This window comes from Phaethon aethereus (assembly GCF_964289735.1).
Source record: "Phaethon aethereus genome assembly, chromosome: 12".
Lineage (NCBI taxonomy): Eukaryota > Metazoa > Chordata > Aves > Phaethontiformes > Phaethontidae > Phaethon > Phaethon aethereus.
This window is the reverse complement of record NC_138588.1, coordinates 7,720,707-7,745,682: the sequence shown is the minus strand read 5'-3', so window position 1 is coordinate 7,745,682 and position 24,976 is coordinate 7,720,707. Positions and strand designations below refer to the sequence as shown.

Here is a 24,976-nt window from a genome sequence, read left to right as displayed (position 1 = left end):
TTTTGTTGTTTTAGGTTTTCTTCTTTTAATAAAAACCTCAATAAATCATAGTTTTCCTACCAGTAGTCTAATTAAGAAAAAATAAAAACACAAAAGAAACTCAACAGAACTGGAAATACCAGGGATATGCTGGGAAGAACAAAACACGGATGTAAATGGAACGAGTTCTGCCTTTCCACCCACAATTCCATGCAGCAGTGAAACATATATTTCACACAATATAGGAAAGCAAGAACAGGTACTAGCAAATTCTGCCTTGGGAAGGTAGCAAGATATACTTAATAATACAGATGACAGAATGTATAAGGGAAAACTGCATTACTCACTGTCCAGCACTGGTTTACTAATTGACATTAGAGACATAGATTTGGTCAGCGGAGATGAAGCAGCGGAAGAACAGAAATTAAATCCTTGTGGCTGCGATGTTTGATGCATCTGCAGAACAGAAAATAACCACACTGAGCAGATATCCCAAGAAGGACAGCACCATCCCAACTTTAGATCACAGTTTGGTGTTCATGTTTACTGAAATTCTCACTTTCAAACAGCAGAAAATTTAAACGATCCCAGTATAAAGTAATAGGTGAGAAATGCAAGGACCATGAAAAATGTACTCAGTGTTGCACAAGCGAAATGCAACATTTTGTTTGGTCTTTTAAGTGTAAGACAACTAATTATGCAACAAAAAGAGAGACTGGCTGCTTGATTTTCTTGCAAGATCTTACAGGACAGATACTGTTAACTGTCTGGTGGCCACTGAAATTACTGCTGTGGTTCCAACTCCTCAGCATAACTAGACTGTGGTTCAACGTGGTAAAAAAAAAAATCTGATGCTTAGCAGTGTGTTCCCCAAAAATGCCATTCCTCAAAGCAAGAGAAGACATGAGAGAGTCTTGACATAATAGCTTTACAGGCCAGATCTTGTAAGACCCGTTTACTGCCTTCATGTATAGCAGTGACTCTACGAGGTAGACAGACTGGCTGGCTAACGATTCTGGCCTAAACCCAGAAAATACTATGACTGAAACTTCAAACTCAGAAATCCAAGGTATTTATAGTATTTAAGACTATAATTGCTTCTTTAATAAAAATAAGCAGATACTCTCATAATATAGTGGCCCATCTGTCCTTAATAGCTACCAGAGACTTCCGCTCCAGAGAGATTGCTCTAAGTTTTCTTAATATGCAATTAACGTTTTGCTTAACTGTTGCTTATAATAATGGACCTTTTGATTCTGGTTACGCTATGAAAGAAAAAAACATAAATCTTTATTTTCCTCCTATGATATGACAAAAAACCTGAAAACTTTAGCAGATAAATTACTACTTGGTACTTGTGTGTATTTCGGCACTGCAAAAAGCAGCATAAGCATTAATTGCAGAAGCCTTACAACACCTTCAATTGATAGTGTCACTATAACCATGCTAAAAAGTTAGTACCTTTTCCATGACTACTCATGCAATCAGTGGAAGAAAACTGGGAAGTTTCTTGTTCTCACCCTAGGACTTCTCTTATCAACCACATTGTCCCAAAGAACTAAGTAGCAAATTTAACGTAGCGGCAATTCCTCTGTGTTAAAGAAGGAAGATTTTAATAATATTTTATATATAGTGTGGAAGCCTTCATAGTGAGACTGTCACTTGGGAAAATTACTTCCAAAACATTGATACAGCATTTTCTAGACATCTAACAATAGTTCGACAGCTTTACCTGGTGATCGTAGTCTCTGATTTCTCCTTGCTCGAGTTCTTCAGTGAGCAAGACCAAGGACCCGCACTGATTGCTGGCAAGCGGACTCCGTCTGAGGTCTTTGGAGCTCAGAGAAGAAGCCTCCAAGTTTGTAGAGGGCTTCTTGTTCTCACCAGAGTCTCCAGCAAGGCCTTCTAGGCTGTAACTGAAGAGAAACCATGGAGGTTAGATGCTGACAAACTCTTAGGGATCAGTGTCTTTCAGCACATAGCACACAAAACATAAGGCAGTCACTAACTGAACTATGCAGGGAAATATTGATGTTCTTCCTCAGCGTGCTAATTCTGAATAACCAAGTGCAGATAGCAGCAAAGGGGTTTCTATTTTCTTCAGAACAAATAGCAGCATCTTTGTGCCTCTAATGAGACATGGTAGTTGCTTGAACGACCATTGAAACTCCTCGTCACTAGCCTTTGCTACTGTTTGTATTTTCTTCTTCTTGAGTGGTACACAGGAAGATCTAGAAACAACCCTCTAAAGATTTTGATATTTCCACATACTCTCTTTGTGAGCTTTTTATTAGGCTCTCCCTTGGAATGAAGTCACTCAAATTAAACCGCCTTTTATAGCACGGTGCTGCCTGTCCTAGACCAACACGCTGCCCAGCAGCCACAAAACCAGCTCTGGGCTGCCTCTAATGTTCATCTCTGCAGACACTCTGAATCTATTTAGCACTTGCCATTGCACAAAGCTTTGGCACTGATAATGTCCTTCCTTCTTTCTTCCAAAGCTGATTTCTTTTTTTCCTTTTCTCTCTCTTTTTTTTTTTTTTTTTAATTCAATAAATGTTGTCTCCATCAGCCAACCAATCCTATTTTATCATTTGCTGAGGAAGCTAGGTCTTGTCCTACAGAGCCAGACATAATCACTCAAAGCTAAATAAAATACCAAACTTGTGCTTGCAGAATTAGTAGTAGTAACAGGTTTGGTCAACCTATGTAGATATGCTATGCTGACAGACAAGTGACAGAAAGATGCTAATGCACTGTCTTTTCACCTACAAAAAAACACCCCCTCTTTCACATGCGACTATTTCCATCTGATATACGTTGGCCCTAATTGTCGTCTTCTGACCCTCCTGCTCGTCGTGCCCAAGCATCGATAAACCCACTGCAATGCCAGCATGGGTTAATGTGCAAGCTTTACAGATTCATCCCCCGGTACACTAGCACAACTCCAGGGCTAATGTTTGATTTGATGCTCACAAAGTCCTGCTAGTTTGAACCAAGGCTACCCTGGATATACATCTCAGCCTGAGGCTAATCATGACATCTAAGTGTCCAACAAGCTGGCATATAAACAAATGAAAGGGAAAACATTCTACAGACTGTACTATATAAACAACCAGAGGAGCTTTAAATTCAGGTAGACTTGCATAGTAGTGATTAATGTTCTGCATTCCTTTAGAAGCATTAAGTGGCTGATAGATACGCATCATCAAAGCAAAAATTGCAATAAACCTTGAATAAAAAGATTGAGTAAATTTTTAAAGACTTTTTTCATGGTATTAATGAGAAAGACGACTGGTTGAGGCATTTACAATTTAATCTGCTTTCAGAAGATTTCCACTCAACAATGTATATCAGTGGCAGGCATTATAAAGTTTATTCTAAAATACCCACAGAGAAAAATCAGTTCCATTTCTACCAACTATTTAGGATAGAAGAATAGTTTTTTCTTGCATCCCAAGGTGGTAACAATGATGTTACATAGTACTGAAAAAAAAAAGTAGTTTTTTGTGACACAAACAGCTCAAAATGTCAAATATTAGCCCATAAAATAATTATCAGTGGGTGATACTGGTCTGTAATTTGCTGGTCAGGGTATATAGACCAAAGGTAATTAAATCTGTAACAGGAAGGACAGATTAACTTCTTTCTCAATATCTAGTCTTCACAATAAGTTTTATAGCTCTACTCACAACCAGCAAGAACTGCCAGAGGAAAGCTATAAAATCCGGGAGACTGGCTTCCAGGCAACATCAGGTAAAGATCTGAGCTACAAGCATCAGTCTCAACTCTGGGATTTTATACAGAAGTTGCAAGCTTTAAGTGCCTGGGAAATTTTCATCTGTAGCTATTGGATTGATTTTTCACAGAAAGTTTTGCATGATTAATCTCTTTGAAGAAAAAAATAGATCTCTTTCAATTCACAAAGAGCAAGTCGGTATGAACTTAAATCCTTTATGAGATCCATCCAGAACAAAGCAGCGCTGAATTACATTAACTCTTGTTCTGATTCTTTGGCTGTCACAATTACCGTTATGATCACTGCTGTGGGAAAAACACGCCTTAAAATCAGCACGGAATAGAGCAGCTCAAACCAACATTGCAGCTTGATTGATGCTCGAGGCCAATGAAAAGCAGCCACCACCTTCACCTGAATCCCAGTCCAGAAGACCCATTCCCAAGACTAATTGCTGAAAAAGCAGACGAAGCAAACAAACACGTGCACGCTTCAGCCAGAGCAGCAGCGGAAAAGGTGATGCACGAAAAGCTGACGACAGGCTGTCTGCAGTGCTCCTTTGCTGCTGCACATTTATTTATACCATACCTTCTACAAGTAAAGTCAGGAGCCATGGCAATGAACTGTACGCCAGAGGGACACCAGCTCAAACTAGGAACATCAAAAGAGGCAAAGAAAGGAAAAGGGCTGTGATTATTGGATTGTTACGGAACAGGGGAATGTTAAAACTCTCACTCTTGCATATCTTAAAAAAACCCCCAAAAAACTCAGAAATAATGCAGTAGCTACTATATATTTCTGGCTGCCAGAACACACCAGAGTGCCCCAAGTGACCAAGGTCACCACCAAACGGGTAGCAGGACAGCCCATGCTTCCCCCAAACCAATCCCATCGGTGAGTACACAATGTACTGGAGAAACTGCTCATTGTGGGGGAGACACATTTTTGGGGAAAACACAGCTGAAACATACCAAAACCAATTTTGCATAAGTAATCACACACAGCCATTGTGTTAGTAACGATTAGTATTTTTCTGGTACCTCTCATCCCCAAATCAGAAAAGAATCCCTTACAGATACCTAATTGTTTAATTCCCCTCCATACAAGTATTAATAACCTCAGGCTACACTTGGGAAAAATAAGGAGAGAGTTACATTCTTAAATGTTGCACAGCAGATCAGTGAAAGAGGCTGGAAGAAAAAAACAAGCTCATCTTACTATTAACTTGGGATTAAATCAAGAGTCCGTCCAAAAGCACTTTGACTAGAAAACCCTTCAGCTCCCATACCCCAAAAGAGTCCCAAGTTGCATCATGAAAGATATAAGAAATGCAAATACAGAATGCAAATATTTTGGCTGTTATTTTAAATACTGCTTTTGTTATTTTTTGTCAGCCCACGGCCCAGTTGCAGGTTTTGCAGACACAAAGAAATCAATAATCATGTCATCTCTGACATATTATAACGGATCCCTAAATCCTGGAAAAGCTGTCCAAGGAAACAAACGTCATCTGAAGGGAATTTTGCATCAGCACAGATCTGCCAGAGCAGCACTGCACAAGTCCTGCTCCCAGCCCCTGGTCTGTGATGCAAGCAAGGAGAGGACATGGCCAGAGCATGCTTTGCTCCAGGCCAGGAGCCTGCAAAAAGGCTCAGCATCCCTGGGCCGGGATTTGTGAGTGCCCGAAGCCTCAGAGGGCACAGAGAAAGGTTTAAAGCCACTGACTGCATCATCTCATGCCAAGTTCTCGTATAGTTTCCACACACAGTACAACACTAGAAACATTCAGGAAGGGTTCGATGGTTGGTGTTCTATAGTGGAGTTCAGATAATTGCTACCTGTTTTATTAAGGATGTTAACTGAGTGAGGATACACCTGAAATACCTGTGCTTTGCACCCCAAAGCTCCAGGCATGCTTCACCAGTAGCTCTTAGCACGGCACCATAAGTATTCTTCATGAAGACATACCTTCCCATAACATGCCAATATTTCCAAGTACTTCATCATCATCCAACTAAACCATGGTGGCAGATGTAAGTATTAGTGAGGGATGGGGAGACTAATACTTGCTTGAGCCCATAAAAGAACCAAGTCCTGGCTACAATAAACCCACCTCCATCATACATCTCAGACTGCACTCTCAGGCTTGGGTTCAGCCTCCCAGCAGGTCAATAAAACCTGCCCGGCAGAAACTAGATGGAGGCTGCAAAAGTATCCCAAGGAAGGTATCATCCATGCTTCCCCTCTCCTTGCTTCCACCAGGCATCTGCTTGTGGCCCCAAGGCTACTGGGCTTGGCGGACCCTTGGAGCTATGCTTATGTTGACTTGTTTGCAAAAGTCAGTAATTCTTGTATGGTCACTTTTTAATTGAAGGAGAGAGGATTTTCCTCGTTAAAGAAATGATGCAACATTTACACTAGATAGCACACTTTGAAAGGTGCCTCTATTCCTGACCATTGCCATGTTATAGTGACAATCCCAAATGCTAAAACTGCAGGGAAGGGAAGCAAAAGAGTGGAAGCAGGGAAGAAGAGGAGGCATGCACACATGTAGGAGGAAGCCTGGAAGTGGTGGAAGGTCTCAGAGAAGGAAAAAGACCTTGGCAAGAGCTGTGGAAAGTAGTCTTACAGAATTACACTTGCTGGGGAGCCACCCACAATCTGTTTGCAACACCATAAAAACTGAACAAGATCAATGCAGAGCATGCAAAATCCCTTTACAGAAGATGACTTGGGGAGGGGGATGAGCTATTATATACATCAGCCTTGTGAGAGAACCTATAAACTGTTGGAATTAGTTTCAGGCTGTTGCTCTGCAACTGGGGTTAGAGAGAATGATACCAAAGTGTCTGGGAGGCCAGGAAAAAGAAAAGGGAGAATGCTTATGAAAGAATTACCACACATTTCAGATATGACTAGGTATTTTAGGTTGCCTATTTGAGATGTTTTCTTTATTCTACGTGTAAGCTCAGTGATTCAGGATATTGTGACTCTAAATACTAACACAGCTCCTACAGAGGAGCTTTAACAAAGACATCCATTTCCATGAGCTGAGGTGATGAGCACTGCACTTATTCCTCCACAGCACAGAGCGATGCAAATAAAGTGGCTTCATAGAAGCAAAAAAGTATGTTCTTTCTTGCCTTTTTTTTTTTCCTTTTTTAAAAGCCCTCTCCTGAACTGTACAGCACTGCTCATATGGCTTCACTTATGCTGATGCATGGTAAGGCATAGTGATTTTTTTGGTAATAACAACATGGTAACATTTTTTCCATACGTGGAAATATGGTAGTTTGTTTACACACACATGTAACTCCTTCCAGTTCAAGGGAAGCGAAATCCTGAGTTAACCTGCCACAGGAGGAGAGCTAGCGGTCTGTGGGAGACGAGAAGAGGTTGAACTACTGAAGGGGAGACGTTAAACTTCTTTTGTATTTTAGACTAAAAATGTGTAAGTGTGGACAGTCCGCATGTCTGCTGTGGACAAAGTGTCAAAAATTAAGTTTCCTATTTTATATGTTAACAGACAATGCAAAGGTTACATGACTGAAAATGCATATCTGCGTGACGGATGAGGAACTGGAAGTTTGCTATACAGAAGAAAAACACACATGGAAGTAAAGGAAAAAAACACCTTATTTTCTATTTTTTTAGGAAGATGGTTATAAAAAAAGCCAGCAAAAGAGCAAAATTAAAGCCATTTAATTCAACCAGCTCTAGATCTGCAGAGTATTCTCCAACTCTGCGATCGTGTCTGATGCGTCCCCTCCCCAGGGGCCCCTCCTGCAAGCCTTGGCAGGAGTGTCTGATGTGCTTTAAATCCAAATGATGCACATGCTCACAGGTAAACAATTATTTTAATATCACTCCAACTCTTACACATGGCAAAGGCCAACAAAATGTTGTCTGAGACTTCTCCAAGTTGTTAACATATTTTCCTGGAGAAAATGGCTTGAGCATGTGCTCTGTGGGGCAGAAAAACTGCCCTGGGTCAGACTGGAGAGGGAAAGCAGCCAAGCGGGATGCACAGCTCTAATGCCAAGGCTTGGAGAGGTCCTACAGGTTTACTAACATGACAGAATGGAGTTAGTAGACATTCAAACGCAAAACAGTTAGTCACGTTAGTTGGCTTTGTACCTTCTCCTATGAATGGGAGGCTTCTTTATACCATCCCCCAGAACTCGCATTGAACTGAAAATGAATCATGGAGAATGGTCAGCAGCTTGAATGGAAAAAAATGAACAAATGGGAGCTGAAGGGATAATATCCCCAACACATGAACAACAGAGGGAATGGACGTACAGGAAAAGCACAAAACTAAATACAAAAGGAATCAATAAGTCTCTTTTTTCTCTCCTCTCTTACAAATAGATATGGGTTTTGGTTTTTGGTTTTGGTTGGTTTTTGGTGGGGTTTTTTGCGTACAGAAAAAAGGCTTCACAGGTATTGACCACGTTGCAACTTAGCTGCTGCCAAAGCCAAGTCAGTTTAAAGATTAGATAAGGACAAACTACTTGACAGTAACTGTTGGCAACTGTGATTAACACCAGCTCCAGTTTTTCAGTGCTTAATCCATCAGTGAAAAATGCTGGCATTTCTTTCCTCGGAACCAAACATGAAAAACACTGCATCATTGTTGAAAGACAGGCATTTCAAATCCGCTATGAATGTCAGGAATTAACTGAAGGATGAACATCCTTTTGTGGCAGCCTTGTTAGTTTTCTTTGTATTTTTAATAGCAAATTGAAGACATGAGGATTATCCGTGAAATGCATTTGTGGAGAGAGGGGAAGCGGAGAGGAACTGCGCATGTTTTCACATTTTGTTTCAGATGATTACATTTTTTCTGATCTTTTCTGTGAACAAACTTTTATGCTCGTCCCTCTTACAAACAGAAAACATTTAACACTTGAAAAGACCAAATCCTACAAAAGACTGATTTTTTTTTTTTTCTTAGGCTCTTTGGGTCCTGTATCAGCGGCTCTATTTAAGCTTGACTTAGCTACCTTTGCCATGAGGGGAAAGACTATTTTTGGTGTGGACGGAGCCTGGACCATGCTGCGAGCCCCTTGCTGGGACAGGAGGTGCCTCTTACAGTTTGGCTGACCATGCAGCTTGCAACCTCATTCCTCTTCTCAGCTGTGCAGCCTGGTTCTAATCCTTGTGTTGGTTTTGGTGACAATTACACTTTACTTCGTTCATTTTCTGCTCATTTAGCGAGTGCAACCTGCTCACCTATAGAGCAAAGAAGTGCCACGGGTGCCCAGAGGAGGAGAGGGAGCATGGACAAGGAGTGAAGGGCGGTGGGAGCAGCACAGGTCCTGCCCGTCACCAGGACAAACCTTAGCTAAGGCTTGTGCTCCATGTTACTTCACAGGTTTGCAAAAGTCAAGTTACAATAAGGGCTTTTCCCCTTTAAATGGAAAGCTACCTACTGCATGTGAAATAAATGAAGAAGCAAACACCCCAAATTTAACTGATTTGTATGAAAGTCCCTTGTTTGGGCTTCACTTCCTCGGTATTTGTTGTTGCTCACTAAGCAACCAGAATCTCAACATCACAACAGCCACATATGAAAAGAACAAACCGAAAAACCCAAATTCCTTTGTAACAGAAACATAAAAACAAACAGGAATCAACAGCAGAGGCCCACCCAGCTTTTCTTTCTTAATGACCCTATGTGACAACTATCCTTATGTAGCAGCAAGCTGTATCTAAGAACATGTGAGAATAATTACTGTTCCTTTAACTCAAATTTTCTTACATTTACAATGAATGTATTTTCCCCTATCAGAAACAGCCTCCAAAGTCTGACGCAGGAGAATTTAACCCCATCTGTTAAGTGTTAGCAGTAATTGCCAGCTATGCAGTTTATTACACTCAGAAATCCTTACATAACAGGTCCTACACTTAAAAATAAATCTCTCCAAATGAGTTTATGAGTTTATGGACTCATTCTGTCATAAATCTGCATGTATACCTTATGCTGACTCTTTTGTAGCTTTAAAAAGATAGGTATTACTTCATTTATTTAAATATTACCTGGGGACCAGGAATGAAGCCAAAGAAAGGTGGCAGCGGTAAACAATAACAATAAATCTTTCATTGGCTTTAAAATCTGAAGGATCTATGATATTCCTTTAGTGATACCCACAGCTCCTAATGTGTAAAGGATGCATACATTTCTGATGGGAGGCTGTTGTCTCTCACTGGATTATCCAAACAGGTCAGTAACAGTTTACCAGGAACCCATTGTGAGCAGTCAGTTTGAACTTAATGGCATCACCAAATGCAACAGCTTTGTTTATCTTAAGAGCAGACCCGTGGCCATGAAGATGGCAGGAGGCAGCCCGGAGAGCGGCGCTGCGCTGCACGCCCGGGCTTGCAGCCTCTGCAAGCCCCAAGTGTACACCAGAGGGACAGGAGGATATGGCATCCTGACCCTGTTAAAACAATTGGCTACTCCTGCTCTGGAAGCGTGAAATGCATTAAAAACACTGGCCAAACCTGCACTGCTTTTAGAACACGCAGGGTTTGACCCCAAGCGCCCAGCAGCTGAACGGTGCAGAGCATGGCAGGGAACCTTACACCAACTGTTTTATTGATGTGCATCTTCCTTTACTTCATCTTTCTCCCCACTCAGATATGGGGCCAAGCACATCTTCCCACAGTCACTTGGCACCACCGTTTACACACTCACGTGGCTGTCGCACCTCTCCCTCTTGTATCTTCTGAAAGAACAAAAGGGAAAACTTCCTTTTTGAATCTTCCAGGGCACTACCAGCGACATCAGCGGTGAGTTAGGTGGAACTTACTGTCCATGAGAGACTGTGGTGGAACCCATTACGTGAAACAGGGACTACACATCTCACCACTACGCCAGATGAGGAACGTCCACACCTTTTTTTAAAACTCCGGTGCCTGTGCTCTCTTAATACAATCAGAGTAATAATGGTTACGTTTATTTTGTGAGCAATTTTACACTCCGATAATTCCTTTAACAAAGTCCTTCGTATAGAGAAGTGTGGTGACAGTTCAAATGAGAGATCTGTCCCAAGGTATTTCCATTCGCTCTGGAAAGCTCAAGTGTACTGTAAGTATTAAGTACTTTAATCCTGAAAGTTAATTTAAAAAGACCAAACAAACATACATTCATTATGAGGTTGTCTTGACCCCGTTGAGTGAGAAAGAAACAATCAGAAGTGACATCCTCAGTTCTCTTTTATCATGCCAAGCCTAAAGCTTAGATAAGTGTGCATGAGTGGGTGCAAAGTAAATCAAAGCAGCTCTTCACTCACCTCCTCTGATTTATTTCTGCTTCGTTGGTGGCATTCTTCCCTGGCCCCCAACTGTGTCGACGGAAAGGTGACAGCGGTCGCATTGAGTTTCGTAAGACTGAGGAATGAGTGGGCACATCCGTGATACTGTCCAGCTCCTCTTCCTTCTCTCCTCCCTCTGTGGCCACCATGTTGGTGCAGCTCCCATCCAGGCTGTGCCTGTCCTTGGGCTGGACAAAGTTCACCGTTGGTGGGAAGGGAAGGGACGTGTCGCTGCCCAGGGATGAGTTCCTCTCCAGGGACATGGTGTCATCTGCAGAGGAACTGGAGCTGGTGACATCACACGCAGACTGCTCCTCTTCAGGCTGCTGTGGATAAGAAATATTAAAAATATATTAAAGTAGAATCATATACTGGTTTGGGTTGGAAGGGACCTTCAAAGATCATCTAGTCCAACCCCCCTGCCATGGGCAGGGACATCGTTCACTAGATCAGGTTGCTCAAAGCCCCATCCAACCTGACCTTGAACACTTCCAATGAAGTGAATAAATTAAATTTAACATTTTAAATAAATGCAAACATTTTATACTTCACATGATCTGAGAGATTTCCTAGTTGATAGCATGAGGCAAATTAACCATCACAGAAGTGAGACTTTTTGCTCTGGTTTCAAAAGAAGTTGAAATGCTCTGCAGAGCAACCTCTTCTACCTCACAAGTCCCTGGTTGCCATAACCCTGGGCTCCCAGCTTGGGTCCTCTGCTTGCCTTCCTCTCTCCAATTCCACATTTCATCCTGCACAGAAAATCCTGCTTCTCTCACCATTTCTGGCCAAACATCTTATCGGTCAAGGTGCCATAAAACCGACAAGCTTTACAGAGAGCGATTAATGGGGAACTGGGTCATCGTGACTTCTGATGACGAACTCCAGCCTCTCCTGTGGGACCTGGGATGGGTTTGTAACACTCAGCCACGAGAGCTCAAGGGCAACATACTGTTCCACTGCATCATGCAGCACAAAGGGACAATTATTCAGTAGTAGAAAACAGACAGAAAAATAAAAGCTTAAATCCCCGTCCCCCATTTTCCATTAAGCAGAAAGTTAATGCCAGGGTTTGCAGCATTTTTCAAATCCAACTGTAATTGAAAAATATCGTTCCACAGGATCAGACACCCTGTATTACAGGTCTCGAGTCATACTGCAATTTTTTGGTTTAGTTTGCTCCAAAAGCAGTAAGTGGAAGCCGAACTGCTTGTCTTTGGCCAAAGGCCACATGCTGACCATACACACCAAGACGAGCCTGCGCATATTTTGTGTTCCCCATGGCTAGCATAAAAAAAAAAACCAACACAAGGTATCTCTGACATCAGCTTCAGTCTGAAATGGTGTTTGCCCTGAGGGACTGACGTGGGAAGTTTCAATTTATTCTCCTGCAAAGCCCTGCACTGTATCATTTAGAATAATAATAGGCAGAAAGATCCATCAGGTCATATATAATAGACTATTCAGCAAAGCCACAGCAGTTAATTGCCTCCAAATAGCAGGCTCGGTGGGCCTCAGCAGAAGCGGAGCGCTCAAGGAGCTGCAGGCTGTCAGCTCTCATTTGGCAGAAGACAACGGGCTACAAAATCCCATTCTCAGAAGGGAGAGATGGGCATCAAAACCCACGCAGGACAGGGCGAACGGGAGCTGTGCTGCCCCACGGCAGTCTCACCTTGGATCCCACTGCCCTGACTTCTTTCAAGCCCAGCACTGTTAAATGCTCCAGACACTCTGCTTTTCTGTGCTTTTTAACCTGAATAAAAAGAAACTGAAGTGTTCAAGAAGTATTCTAATCAAACATTTCACAATTTAGAGGGAAGCTCTGTTTCAAGTTTGGCTATTTTATATTCTCATTTTGGTTTAACAGGTACACAATAATGTTCCTAAGGTGGTTGAAATAACACACTACTTCCTCTCTCCCACCCATCAAAGAAAAAAAGAGATTAAAAAAAGACAGCACCCACAGCACAATACCAAAAGTACAACATATCATTTAAACACAAAATATTAAAAACCACACTAAAAATACATCCCTCCAAAAGCCTTAATTTCATGATAAGGAATGTCAAATATTAATGAACTTGTGTAAATACTTTAATAGTAAACTTACACTGTAAATGTAAAGTACTGAATTTGACACGTATTTAAGGAGGAAGTGTAGGTTAAAACAAGAGAGAACTGAAATGGATGCCCTGTGAAGTTTTTGATGACATTTGGCATTATTCAAGATAATCTGATATTTGTATGAGTCATGATGAGAGCTCACTGAATTGCATAAATCCAGACAGATTAAATTGTCATTATGCGGATAATACTCCTTCAGTAGAGGAAATAGTCTGCTTCGCTTTCCTGAGATGCGGGAAAATACTGTTAGAGACATTAGGGCAGCAGAGCAGGAGGAGAAAGGACTACCTGCCAGCTGCACAGTGGAAGGACAAGACAGTCTGGAAACACTTCAAATATGGATGCAAATCTAGCAACAATGGAGCACAACATCAAATTATACAGGGAGGAATTAAGAATAAAAAGAGGAATTTTGAATTCCCAGATAAGAATATTGCTCCAATTTAAAATGCAGAACAAAAACCACTTCCCTAGCAGGGAAGCTTTAGGGTTTCTATCGTAAAGTGCAGTTCAAAGTGATATTTGAAAAATGTTAAATACATTTGGTCCATTTCAATTTTTACCTTGAACATCAATCAGACTGACTACAGAACACAATCAACAATTCCCTTGAACCTGTGGCCAGTGCTTACTCCTCTAAAAGTAGTCTATCTTCGTTTAAAGCATTTTTTTTTTTTAAACAAAGCAAAATAGTTAATACAAAAGACTAGGACTCTGTCTGCAAAATGCCAAGTGTGGCTGACACATCTAAGAAACATCTATATTGTAGCCACCTCTGCAAAAAATTAGCTATCTGGCCAAGTGCCAGTAAATATGCATTGCTGTTCAATCCTATTTGAGTAAGAAAATACCCTTTTTGCAGAATAGAAATGGTTTGCTAGTATGTTTTTTTCCTACAGGAAAAGTTAAACATTAAAGAAATACTAATTTTATTCAAGTTGCTGTATTGCACCTCAATGGATGAAACCCTTAACTGTGACCATAAAACTCACGTCTGAAAAGAGCCTTCATGGATATGTGCTAGCGGGCATTTTCTTTGCTCTCAGAAACAGTACTTGCTGAGAAGCTAGTAAGAAAAAATGAGATAAGTAATAAAAAGTGAATTTTCTGAGAAAGAACGTACGTACTTCTTCACAAATAGGGTTAAGAGAAATCACCAGGACAGTGGGGTATAACTTACTTTGTCCCCTGATCTTCCATGTGACAAAGACATTAAAGGTGCTACAGTATTAGAAACAAAAAAAAAAGTGAAAAAATTAAACGCTGGCATGCTGAAGTTTATTTGGCATACCATTACAGTAAAGGAGTCAACATTTTTGGTTTGCTTGATATATAATCTAGAAGAGTAAGTTTTTATTTGGATTTGCCTATGGCTCTAGGCTCCCTAAAATATTGTAGTATTTTTATCCCTAAAATAGTGTAGTATTTATCATCAGTAGTGTCCTCCTATTAATTACTTATCATTATTTTTATGATTTGGAGTAGAGGAGTCTTCCCCTGCTGAGAGCCTCTCTCTTCAAACTTTTATTCGTTTGGGTTTGGGTTTTTTTTGCATGGTGGTTGGGTTTTTTTTTGTGTGGTTCTTTTCTAAGAGAAACAGTAATTCTGAAAAAATAAATGCAAAATATTTATGTATTTGCATATATCCTTGAGCAAACCAAAACAAAGGCAGAAATTAAACAAAATTCAAGGGGTTGAGTTGCAACCCCTTCCTTTGACAATGATCCCTGGGTTCCTGACTTCCCAAGGGCCTTTCATCTGAATCATTTCCCAAGAGGCACATTAAAAAAACTTCCCAGTAACGCTAAATTTCAGTGGCAGGTTAAAAGTTAAGATGAGCAAAGCGTATGGGCTACGCCCCAGGATGTTGCCAGATGATTGTGAGAAATGACCTTATGCAGCATTAATCATTCAAGGAGGAGGGTGTTGCAAAGCCTGCCCAGATGGCTGGCTGAGACAGAGAAGGAAAAGAAGGATGACGAGGACATGGGAATGAAGCGCTGACAGAAAAACCAAAACATTTTGCTGAAGTCTTAGACCTCACGTTGGAAGCGGTTGCTGGATTTCAGTGACAGCCTCTAAAGTCTGAAAAAACAAGCCAGGTTTTAGTGCTAAAGATCTCTGAACCTGGCAGCTCACGTTACGCAACTCAGCACACATCCTTTAGAGAAGAAAAAACAAAAAAGGACACAAGCACAGGAGACAGCAAGGAGATGGTCAGGAGACCATGCACTGAACACCAGCAACAGTTTCAGGTAGATTTTCTGCAGATTTTCTGCCTCTGTAGACCCCAATTCTTCATGGTCCTGGTATAGAACGAGGGCTTAAGATCTATGAATACCAAGTGATGTCTATGGAAGCAGCCCAAAGACCCTGGACAGACAATGGCTTGCTCTTCCTAAATTTATTTTAATGTACTAAGCAGTTAACAGAGGAGGATTTATACAACAAAAAAGAACTCTACCGTACAGAAGTTCAGCTCTTGCTCCATACAAAGGGGAAAGAAGAACAGGACTAGTAATAACAATAATCATCATGACACTGAAAGGTTTGGGATCCTCTTTTTGTTCATAACCATGTTCTCTCTCTTCCCAATTTGATATGGAAATTGAACTATTTAATAGGCTTGTAACTAACCAACTACAACCAAGACATGTGTCTTATTTTTCAGAGGAAAGATTAAATCCATCATTTATTTTAGTGATTCTTAAAAATATTTATAACTTGCATTTCTACCAGCTGGGCTCAGTAGTCTAAAAAAAAAAAAAAAAATATTGAATTAAGGAACAAGCTCACAACACTAAACTAGTGTCTCTGGTCCTTCTGGAAATAACTTTAACTGTAGAAAAGTTACTCAGATAAATTCTGAGAAAGGAGACAAGGAATCAAGTTAGTCAGCAAAGTAGAAACAAAAAAAGAGACTGAGGTTGAGATTAGCTTTGAATAACTTCCTAAACTCAACTCAGGAACCTTTTGAACCCATTTGTAGTCAAAGTCTGCAATCCACCACATAGTAAGAACAACGCAAAAGCTGCCAAATTAAGAAATTCCCTTTCTACAAAGAAAATTATTTCCTCCCTCTGCGCGCTCTCCACAGGCAACTGAAGATCCACATTCCCCACCACCTCCTCCTTTTCCCTGCAGCAACTCTACCACATGGCACTACCTATTCTTTTTAAGTTTTAATTTTTGTTTCTTGTATTTGCAAAAGCAAATTTGCCCCATAAACAAAGGGAACACGCTAAAATTCTGTACAACATAAAATTTACTGTGTTCCCACAGCACTCTTCTCCCACGCATCCCCATACAAGCATTAAATCAGGCTCAAATGGCAGTCGGCTGTTGTAATTTGTGCTACTCTACACGAGAAAATTGAAGACAGTCTTCTGCTCTGCCAAACAGCCTTATATTATCACAATCCAGGGTCCCGCAACACTTTGAGAGTAAGATGGGAAAGGGTGAGGCTGGTGAGCTCTGTGCCCTACCACATGCATTAAGGATGACTTTACTGTTCATTTATAGCACATGAGATCACTTAGCCAGGGCTGTGGTGTTTCCCATCCCGCTGGAAAATATTCACCATCATCTGATTTGATTTAAGCAAACAGAATTTTGTCTCATTAAATACATTTCTCTGAAAGCAAGTGTGAAACTTACTCCGAAAGTTTAGTTTTTCAGAGCAGGAACTGTGCCTGCTCGAACAGGTAAGCTGGAGCTGAACCTAAGCATATGATTTCATGGAGCTGAGACCAATGTGACAGCTGCTGTGAAGAAGGTTCACATCCCCTTTGGTTCTGCATCACTATATTCTTTCTGGGTGTTTTTTCATCACCTACTTATGGCAAGAAGACTATAAATAACCAGCAGGTAGACTGTTAAAAAGCATAAGCTAATCACCCTCTAAATAAATGCAGGCTGCTCTGATGCAGATGGCACAAGATCGATGCTAAAGGGAGGCATCCTCCGTTGAGGAGGCTGTCTCTATACCTCAGGTCTCACCCACTCCTCCTTCCCCTTCTCAGCCATGAGCAATTCAAAGGGCACAGGGATGACTAAGGTTAGCAATGACTTCTGTTGTTGATTTTAAGTAAACCTGAAATCATTTTCCTTCCACTTGCATGCAAAAAGACATTAGAGGTATGTCACCTAGGCAACAAAACTATTCACTGGAATCGACCTTAAGTATTTAGAGCAAGTGTTTCCTTCCTATCCAGGGAGTCACACTGAATTTACAGAAAAACATCGGTTCCTCTGAGAATTACAGTATATAATTCTGAAGGTGTCAGTGCAGAGGTCATCGTCTGCTGGAGAAAAGCTCTTTGTTATATGAGTTAAAGACGGCTTTCATACCGTCTGTGCAATCCCTAATGACCTTGCAAAAAACCCCACCTTTTCAACTGTTCCTCTAGTGCCTGATTTACTTTTGGACAGTCACAGTTACTTTCATCTTTTTAACACTGGAGGCTGCACAGTTTTTGGAATTCTGCTGCAAGTAAATACATCCCTCATGTTGCTGCATCCAAAGAGGGGACTAGATCCTTCCCATCTATTCTGTTCCAGGATAATCACTTCCAGGTTTCTAACTCACCAGTGAAACCAAGATGATTTGCGTTTGCAGTACGGGTTTATCGAATCAGGCCTCGGAGCTTCTTTAACCATATCCCAACCTGGCTTTCCTACCTTTCCGAAGACAAGGTCTTCCATCCCATCACCAGGCAAGGGGAAGAGGTCAGACTCGCTCCCGGATTCTCTTTTAAGGACACCCTGTGATGAGGCACAGACGCTACTCAGCCCATCCTCCAAGAAGTTCTCACATTCTACGGGAGCAAAGCAGAAAGGGTTACGATCTGATGCTTTCTATAGCATCCATACATCCAGCTTGCATATTCTCAGTAAACTCCAGGATTTAAAAGCAACAGTAAAGACAGCTTTATAAATTGTGTTCACCTCCTAAAACTGTACCTGCACACTTTCAAATAACTTACTCAAGAGTTTAAAACTCCTTTTTAATGCATCAAAGTACATTGTGCAAACACAAATTCTGCACTGAACAGCCATATATGCTTGTGGCTTGAGGTACTGATAAATATGCTCTACATCGCGTACCCCACACTGAGCATAACAGGATGTTTCCCATCAATTGCAGCAACTGCAAAATTAGATTCATATTCAATAAATGTAGAACTATAACTTGACAATATTTGCTTTCTTTCTCAATTAAAACCAATCAATTCTCTCTAAATGCCAGTTTGGAAAGGGGTTGATTATTTCATTCCTTCTTTTATACTTCTTACTGAAAAAATACTAGTATGACTTCTATAACAAGCTTTACTTTTCTAAGATTCAAAAATAAAGCATTTTTTAAAATTGTCAAGCTTTCATAACTCCTGAAGTTGACATATAAGTATATTGCATCTCTTTTTTCTAAAATGCTTCCAGCTGCTTGTATTGGGGTGATCAGCAGCACAGAAATAACTACAGCCACTGAGAAAGCCCTTCCTTTCCAGAAACCTTAACAGACATGTATGTGCATAAAAAATGCCTACATATCATTTCATTTGTTCAGCCTTCAGGCAAAGTGTTAATGACAATTTTGGCAATAACTGAACATTCTTTTCTCCCAGCTCAAAATATTTTCTAATTATTAGTATTTTTGGAAAAAAAGAAAGGTGTTATTTTGCAATCTGCTCTAACTAAACAGATTCAAAACATGCTTAGCTCCCTGGAGAGGAGCCAGGGCAACAAAATATTGGTTCACTCTTAAATTACACCTGACTAACTCCACCCTTGGCGACGTCAAGCTTACACATCCATGCAACTACGACAGGTTTGGGTAGCTCAAAGCTAACTTTTCCCCCTCCCCATCCTTAACTTGTGCCTGACAGCAGCTACCAAACACCCTCGCCGCAGCCCAGCCGATGGGAGCGACTCCACCATCGGAGAAAATAACGTTAATTTGTTGATGGCAGCGGGGCTGCGCCCGTTTAGGGCAGGGGGGAGCCGAAGCCGGTCGGAAACCCCATTACCCCATAGAGGAGTTTCCACACCGCAGAGAATTGGAAAAGCACTTACTGGAGGCGGTGCGGCTGCTCCCTGGTCCCGTTCCCCTTTCGGTAAACCTGGAAAATCTGAACTACTTTTCCATCACCGAGGGGGAGAAGGGAGGGGGAAGAGAAGAAGAGAGGGAAGAAAAAAAAAAGAAGGGGGAAAGGCAAAGAAGAGACGGAGAGGCTGTAAGGGAGCGGGCCAGGGTGCTGGCCATCCAGCTGGCAGCCAGCAGAGCATGTCCGGAGCCCAGACTGAAAAACAAAGGGGCTTGAGCCACGTTCCAGTGGAAAATCAGTGGGGACGGTCCAGATACGCCAGGGGATGGATACCTTGCCCCGACGATGAGTCACAAGGGGCAGCGAAGCCTCCACTGCAGAAGCCTCCAAGGATGACGAGGAGCAGAAGCAATGGGGACCCCCACACACCTCAGCTCATCTGTGCCGAGAAACCAACTCCTAAATCCTCTCTCCCCTTCACTCCCCTTTATTTTTGGTTGTTTGGGGGGGTCCTCCCCCTCCCTTTTTCTCAGTTAGCTCGTCAGCTTTGTTTTCTTTGCTTTCAACTGCCCAGGCACTGCACAGCGCTGCGCTCCGTCTCCCACAGCCGTGAGCTGGCGAGCGCCGGTGACAACGCTGCCACGCGAAGGGGACTGTCACTCCCATCACACGCCCACCCCTGCTGGCCGCTCGCGCTGCACCGACGGCGCGCCTGTGCTTATCCGCTCCTCGCTGTGGAGGTGCAGGTGAAAATACAGCGATGATGGTAACACACTTCTGCACGTAACACAGGGACAAAAGATATTACCCAGTAAGAAGCCCTAGGAAGAAAATTTCCAAGCAACTCTCTTACGTACATTTTCCAAAGCCTCGTGTCCTCCAAGACAGGGCTGAGCCCTCCAATTCTGTGCTGATAGCTATGTATCTGCTACATTCCTCCAGGCCTTTCATTTCAAAAACATTGACAGAAAATGAGAAGCTCCAATTTCTGGAGTTACCTTCTAAGATTTTGGGGACTCTGTCCTTACAAGCCATTTCATCAGGATTATTCAGCAGGTGGAAAAGGTCTAATTCCCTATAAAGTTGTGTATTTTTAAGTTAGCCACATTAAAATAGCTAGTGGTTTTACTGCTGTTAGGTGCTGCCAGATTTTTCTTGTCCTCTCTACACTGCACAGCACCGCGGCGCAGCCGGAGGGATGCGTGTACAGTAAGGGCGTTATTTCTAGAAAGGCCAGAACCCGCAGAGCCTGAGATCTTCCTGCTGCTTCAATCTGATGGGAGAGCACATTAATCAGCTGAAAAACCTGCCTCATTGTGCTTGCGTTACAGACATGTATTACTATAATTACTAATACATATTTGTATATACAGCTACCTTATTACATAATTAATATTATATTTCTACAGCATGATATTGCATTTGATAATTAGTAAGTATCTAACTGGTATCGATCCATATGAATACATGATTATAGGGTTTGCAAGTCAAACGAGCGCACATCATTTTGCAGCCAAATGGAGCGCAGTAACTCTTGCCTGAAGCATAAAAATACCATACCAACAGGCAAGGGATTTAGGAACACAAGAAAGAAGCAGCACGGTGATACCACAGGTTCTCCTGTAAAACACTCTTGAAAGAGCTATTCACAGTGCTCTGTTTAGAATACTCATGAATAATTTTTTTTTTTTTTAAATATAAAAAAGGCACTTAACTTTCATGGGAGATAGAACTTCTACCTAGAATAAACCTCTCAGCTCAGTCACCCAGATGATCCCTTCTTAGCCTACACTCTGAAAAGATTGGGTTTGAATTTCGTATTGACACTCAGTGACTCAATCCTTGTTTTTCTTTCGAATCTCTCAGATAAACTGAAGGAGATTCAGGTGAGACTCCTGCTTCACAACAAGGCAAGAAGCGTCCTCTGTATGAATGGTCCAAGCAAAGTCACTATTCAGGGCCCTGACAAATTACTCTATTTGTTTTGAACATGCATAATTCAATGAAAGGAAATGCTTTTTTTCTTATCTTAGACACCAACCCCTCCTTGAAACTTGCCCAGACAAGATTTTGTCTCCCAGTGGAAGAGCCAAAAAGCACCAGCCAGCACGCAGGGCTAGGAGCTCAGCATGGCTGGTGGGCAGGGTGTGGGCACGATGTCTCTGAACAGCCCTCCTGCTTCCTGAAGCCTGGAAATCATGGCAACTTTCAGAGGAGAGAGGAAAAAAAAAACCAAAACCTCAAACCACCGATTCGGATCTAAATATGGATTCAGGAGTTTAATTTTCTGACTTTTTTTTTTTCTTTTATTGTATTACCCTTTTAGCTAGAAACCATGCCTGTGTGCTCCATCACACCTTTTAATTTTATTTAAAAAGAAAAAAGAAAAAATTGAAATACTGAAGTACTTTAAATACATCATTATTTAAGAAGGTGACACCACACAGCTCAGTGCAAGTCAAGTGCTGCAACCCTGCGCTAACAATGACTCATGGCAGATTCATTACACACTGTCTTCGTTTATGTATTTTACCCGTTGAGGCAAGGATGTCAAAAATAAGAAGAAAAAGAAGGAAAGAAAAGGTGATGAGAACCACAGGGCTGCTCACCCAGAGCCACCACCATAACAATGCTCACCTGGAGACTCCCGCGTCCGCTTATGTTCCAGCAGGGAAGAATCGGGACATGGCTCCAGCGAACACCAGCTTTCACGGTTTATCTGAAAAACAGACCGGAGCAAATCAAAGAAAGGCCACTCTCACTAACATCCCTGTTAGCCTCTTCTGCAATGTCACCCTGCAGCGACCAGCAGTTATATAGTTATGGCTTAATTTTGTCCCAATAATAAAAACCTCAAAAGTAACTTACAACTTTTTTTTTTTTTTTTTAGTATCACTAGACCATTAAAATATGCAAAAAACCTTTTATTTTTTGGTGGAAAGTATGATTTCAAGGTGGCTCCCGCTCAAGGCAGGAGTTCAGAGGGCAGATGAATGATTTAAGCTACTAGTTGAAGACTGAAGAAACCTGGCTTCAATTCTCACTTCCATTTGTAGCGGGACTGCAAGCAAGATACTCCTCTGCTTTATACCTTGGTTCACTATCCACAGAACAGCAATTCCTTACCATCCATATTGCTGTAAAGATAATTAACTTAAAGATAGTAAGGTGCTCTGATAATGTGGAAATGAGGCCTCAGGAAGTGTCCAGGTCACGGTGAGAACCAGAAGCACTTTGTATATTTATCTTCACATGTTTGTGTTAACTGAAATGATGATCATCTTAGAAACCCCCATTTTAACACTAAGACACATCACATGGTTTATTTCAACATCAGCCCTTATCACCTCACCCTGTCCCTCACCCCTTCTGTGACTTCCAGTCTTTCAGCAAGGATGACTGATCTGTTCTCAGTCCTCTCCCCCATCTGCCTCTGCTTTACTCTTCCTCACTTGGGTTGTGCTGTCCAACATTCTGACTCTGAAGTCTTGCTGGACTATGCACAACCCTTGGCTCATACAACATATGCTTCCCATCGCTTGTCTACAGCTGGTAGACTCTGGAAACACCTTTGCAGGGGTCTCCTTCGGCAGCTCTGCAGTTCCTCCTAGCCAAACACCTCTATTTGTCAAACACAAGCAAATCTCATCTGGACAATCCCATGTCCCATGTCAAGAAATCAGAGGTTGTTTCCTGTCCTGACCTGCCTCAACAGACAGGATCTTGCATGTTATATTGTAGCCAAAAGAAAGCTACTGAAATGGATAACTTTGATTTTATATGCCAACTGTTTCTCCTACCCTCTCTCTGGTTTTCCTTTTCTTTCCTGATGTAATTTCTTTTTCCCTCTCTCTGTCAAATAGAGAATTTTTACTATTTACTTTTTGCCGCTGAGCTGTCTTCAGATCTCCTCCATGATCCTGCTCCATTTTTGCAGTCCCTTGCTGCATTCCCATCCCCTCAATGTTCTCCTTTCTCCCACGTGCACTGCTTTTTCCTTTTCATTATTTTTTTTTTTTAAATAAAGCAAAAACAAGACTCTCCTACCCTTGACCTGACTTGCTGCTTTGACTAATGACCCACGTCCTTCTTCCCTTTCTTGCTGAGATCACAGAACTTGTTATTTGCAGTCGTTGGCTGGCGTTCCTCGCTCGTCTGGCTGCGTTCCCCTGCCCTTCACCGGAGGGGCTCCTGCCAGCACCCCTGCGCACCTCCTGCTCCCCACACCGCAGGCAACGCTCCAATCCCCCAGACCTGTCAGCTACTTTCTACAGCACATTTTTCTTCCTTAGGTTTTGTCCTCCTCTATACTTCTGTGATGACAAAATGGGATTGGAAGGGCCTTTGACAGGTCAGCTAGTTCCTTTCTGCTGCTCCAAGTCAGGCTCAACTATAACCTGAGAGGTCTTAATCCAACGCACCCCTAAAATCCTCCAGCAATGAGGGTGCCATGACCTCCCCCAGCAGCTCTTGCTGGGGGAGACCGTGAAGGAGCAGAGATGATCTGAGAGGGGAAAAATGAGCAGGAGTCTCCCAGAAGAGGTGAAGGAGACCTTGTACTCTACCAGAGTCAGGTCACAGGGTGACCTCAGTGCACGTCCCATCTGGACGTCCTTCCCCACCCTGATGCAGTTTTGCAGGCTACTTTTCTTAGAAATGATGTACACTTCCTAGCAGTTCCTTGCTGTCTCTTCTCATACGTATGCATTATATACACATCATCTCAGATTCCAGTAGACCCTTATATGTACATACAGCTAAGATCCCATCCTTCCCTGCACCCATACTCAACACATGTACACACACACCTGTATACCCATCTTCTCCATTTTACTTATATTACATATATATTAAATGAGAGGTGGAGAGGGAAAGAGAGGCAGTCTGAAGTTTGAGAAAGGCTTTTGTACGTAAATACTCAAAACAGTGATTTTTGTTGTTTTCCAAAGTGACATAAAGGTGTTTGGATTTAACTGTTGCATGGGTCACCGTTCAAATTCTTTAAATGGGAGAAAGATACGCCCTGTTCTCAGACGAAGCTGAAGGGTATCTAACCGTACCAATTAAACCTCACTGCAGAATTTATACATACTTTTTTTAGTATTAAAAGAGCTGTAAGTCAATAAACATCACATTATGTCTGTAAAGTCAGTAAATATGTTAACATTATTTTCTCTCCAGAATCTATTTTGCAGCACATTATCTTCCATTTTATTAAAGGCAAATCTAGAGGTTGAGCCTGAACACATATAGGAGGACAAATGCAAATGTGCTCAAGTCCACAGAAATGAAGGAACAACCCATTTCATATATAAAATCAAATCCTGCCTCCTTCTGACTGGCTCACACCTAACTCCTTCCTCATCATATTGAGCCTGATCCTCCTTACTCTTAATATCACCATTGAATTTAAGGGAGCTACTCCTGACTTATACTGATAACCACTATTGGAAATTGATAATTAAACATCCTGTTCAATAATTAGCAGTACAAAAGCAAAATATGAGGAGGTTCAAGCCTATCAGTTGATTGGTAATAGACTAAACTATATTAGGCTGAATTAACATTGTATTTTTTCCTTTAATAGAACCAATTGAGTCATTCACTGAAAATGCATTATAGACATTGGCATTTTTTCAAAAGAGATTTGAGTATTTTTCCCATTACCCAGCCAGCTCTCTCCTCTGCCCTGCGACTTTGCCAAGTATTGAAAACGTCTGTTTTTTCCTATTAAAAAAAAAATGAGAGAGTAACACTGAGGTTTAAGGTGCTGT

At 41.7% G+C, this 24,976-nt stretch overlaps 1 protein-coding gene across 1 annotated transcript in view; it reads right to left on the bottom strand.

Moving 5' to 3' along the window:
* Positions 1-24,976, bottom strand: part of AKAP13 (A-kinase anchoring protein 13) — a gene marked incomplete at both ends in the record, with an annotated part of 153,309 nt that overhangs the window by 38,254 nt on the left and 90,079 nt on the right. Inside the window, 7 exons of the mRNA XM_082005025.1 lie at positions 327-435; positions 1,712-1,895; positions 4,304-4,366; positions 7,853-7,906; positions 11,014-11,360; positions 17,839-17,975; positions 21,840-21,921. Of these exons, the coding sequence (XP_081861151.1) occupies positions 327-435; positions 1,712-1,895; positions 4,304-4,366; positions 7,853-7,906; positions 11,014-11,360; positions 17,839-17,975; positions 21,840-21,921 (976 nt within the window). The remainder of the gene's footprint in view (positions 1-326; positions 436-1,711; positions 1,896-4,303; positions 4,367-7,852; positions 7,907-11,013; positions 11,361-17,838; positions 17,976-21,839; positions 21,922-24,976) is intronic.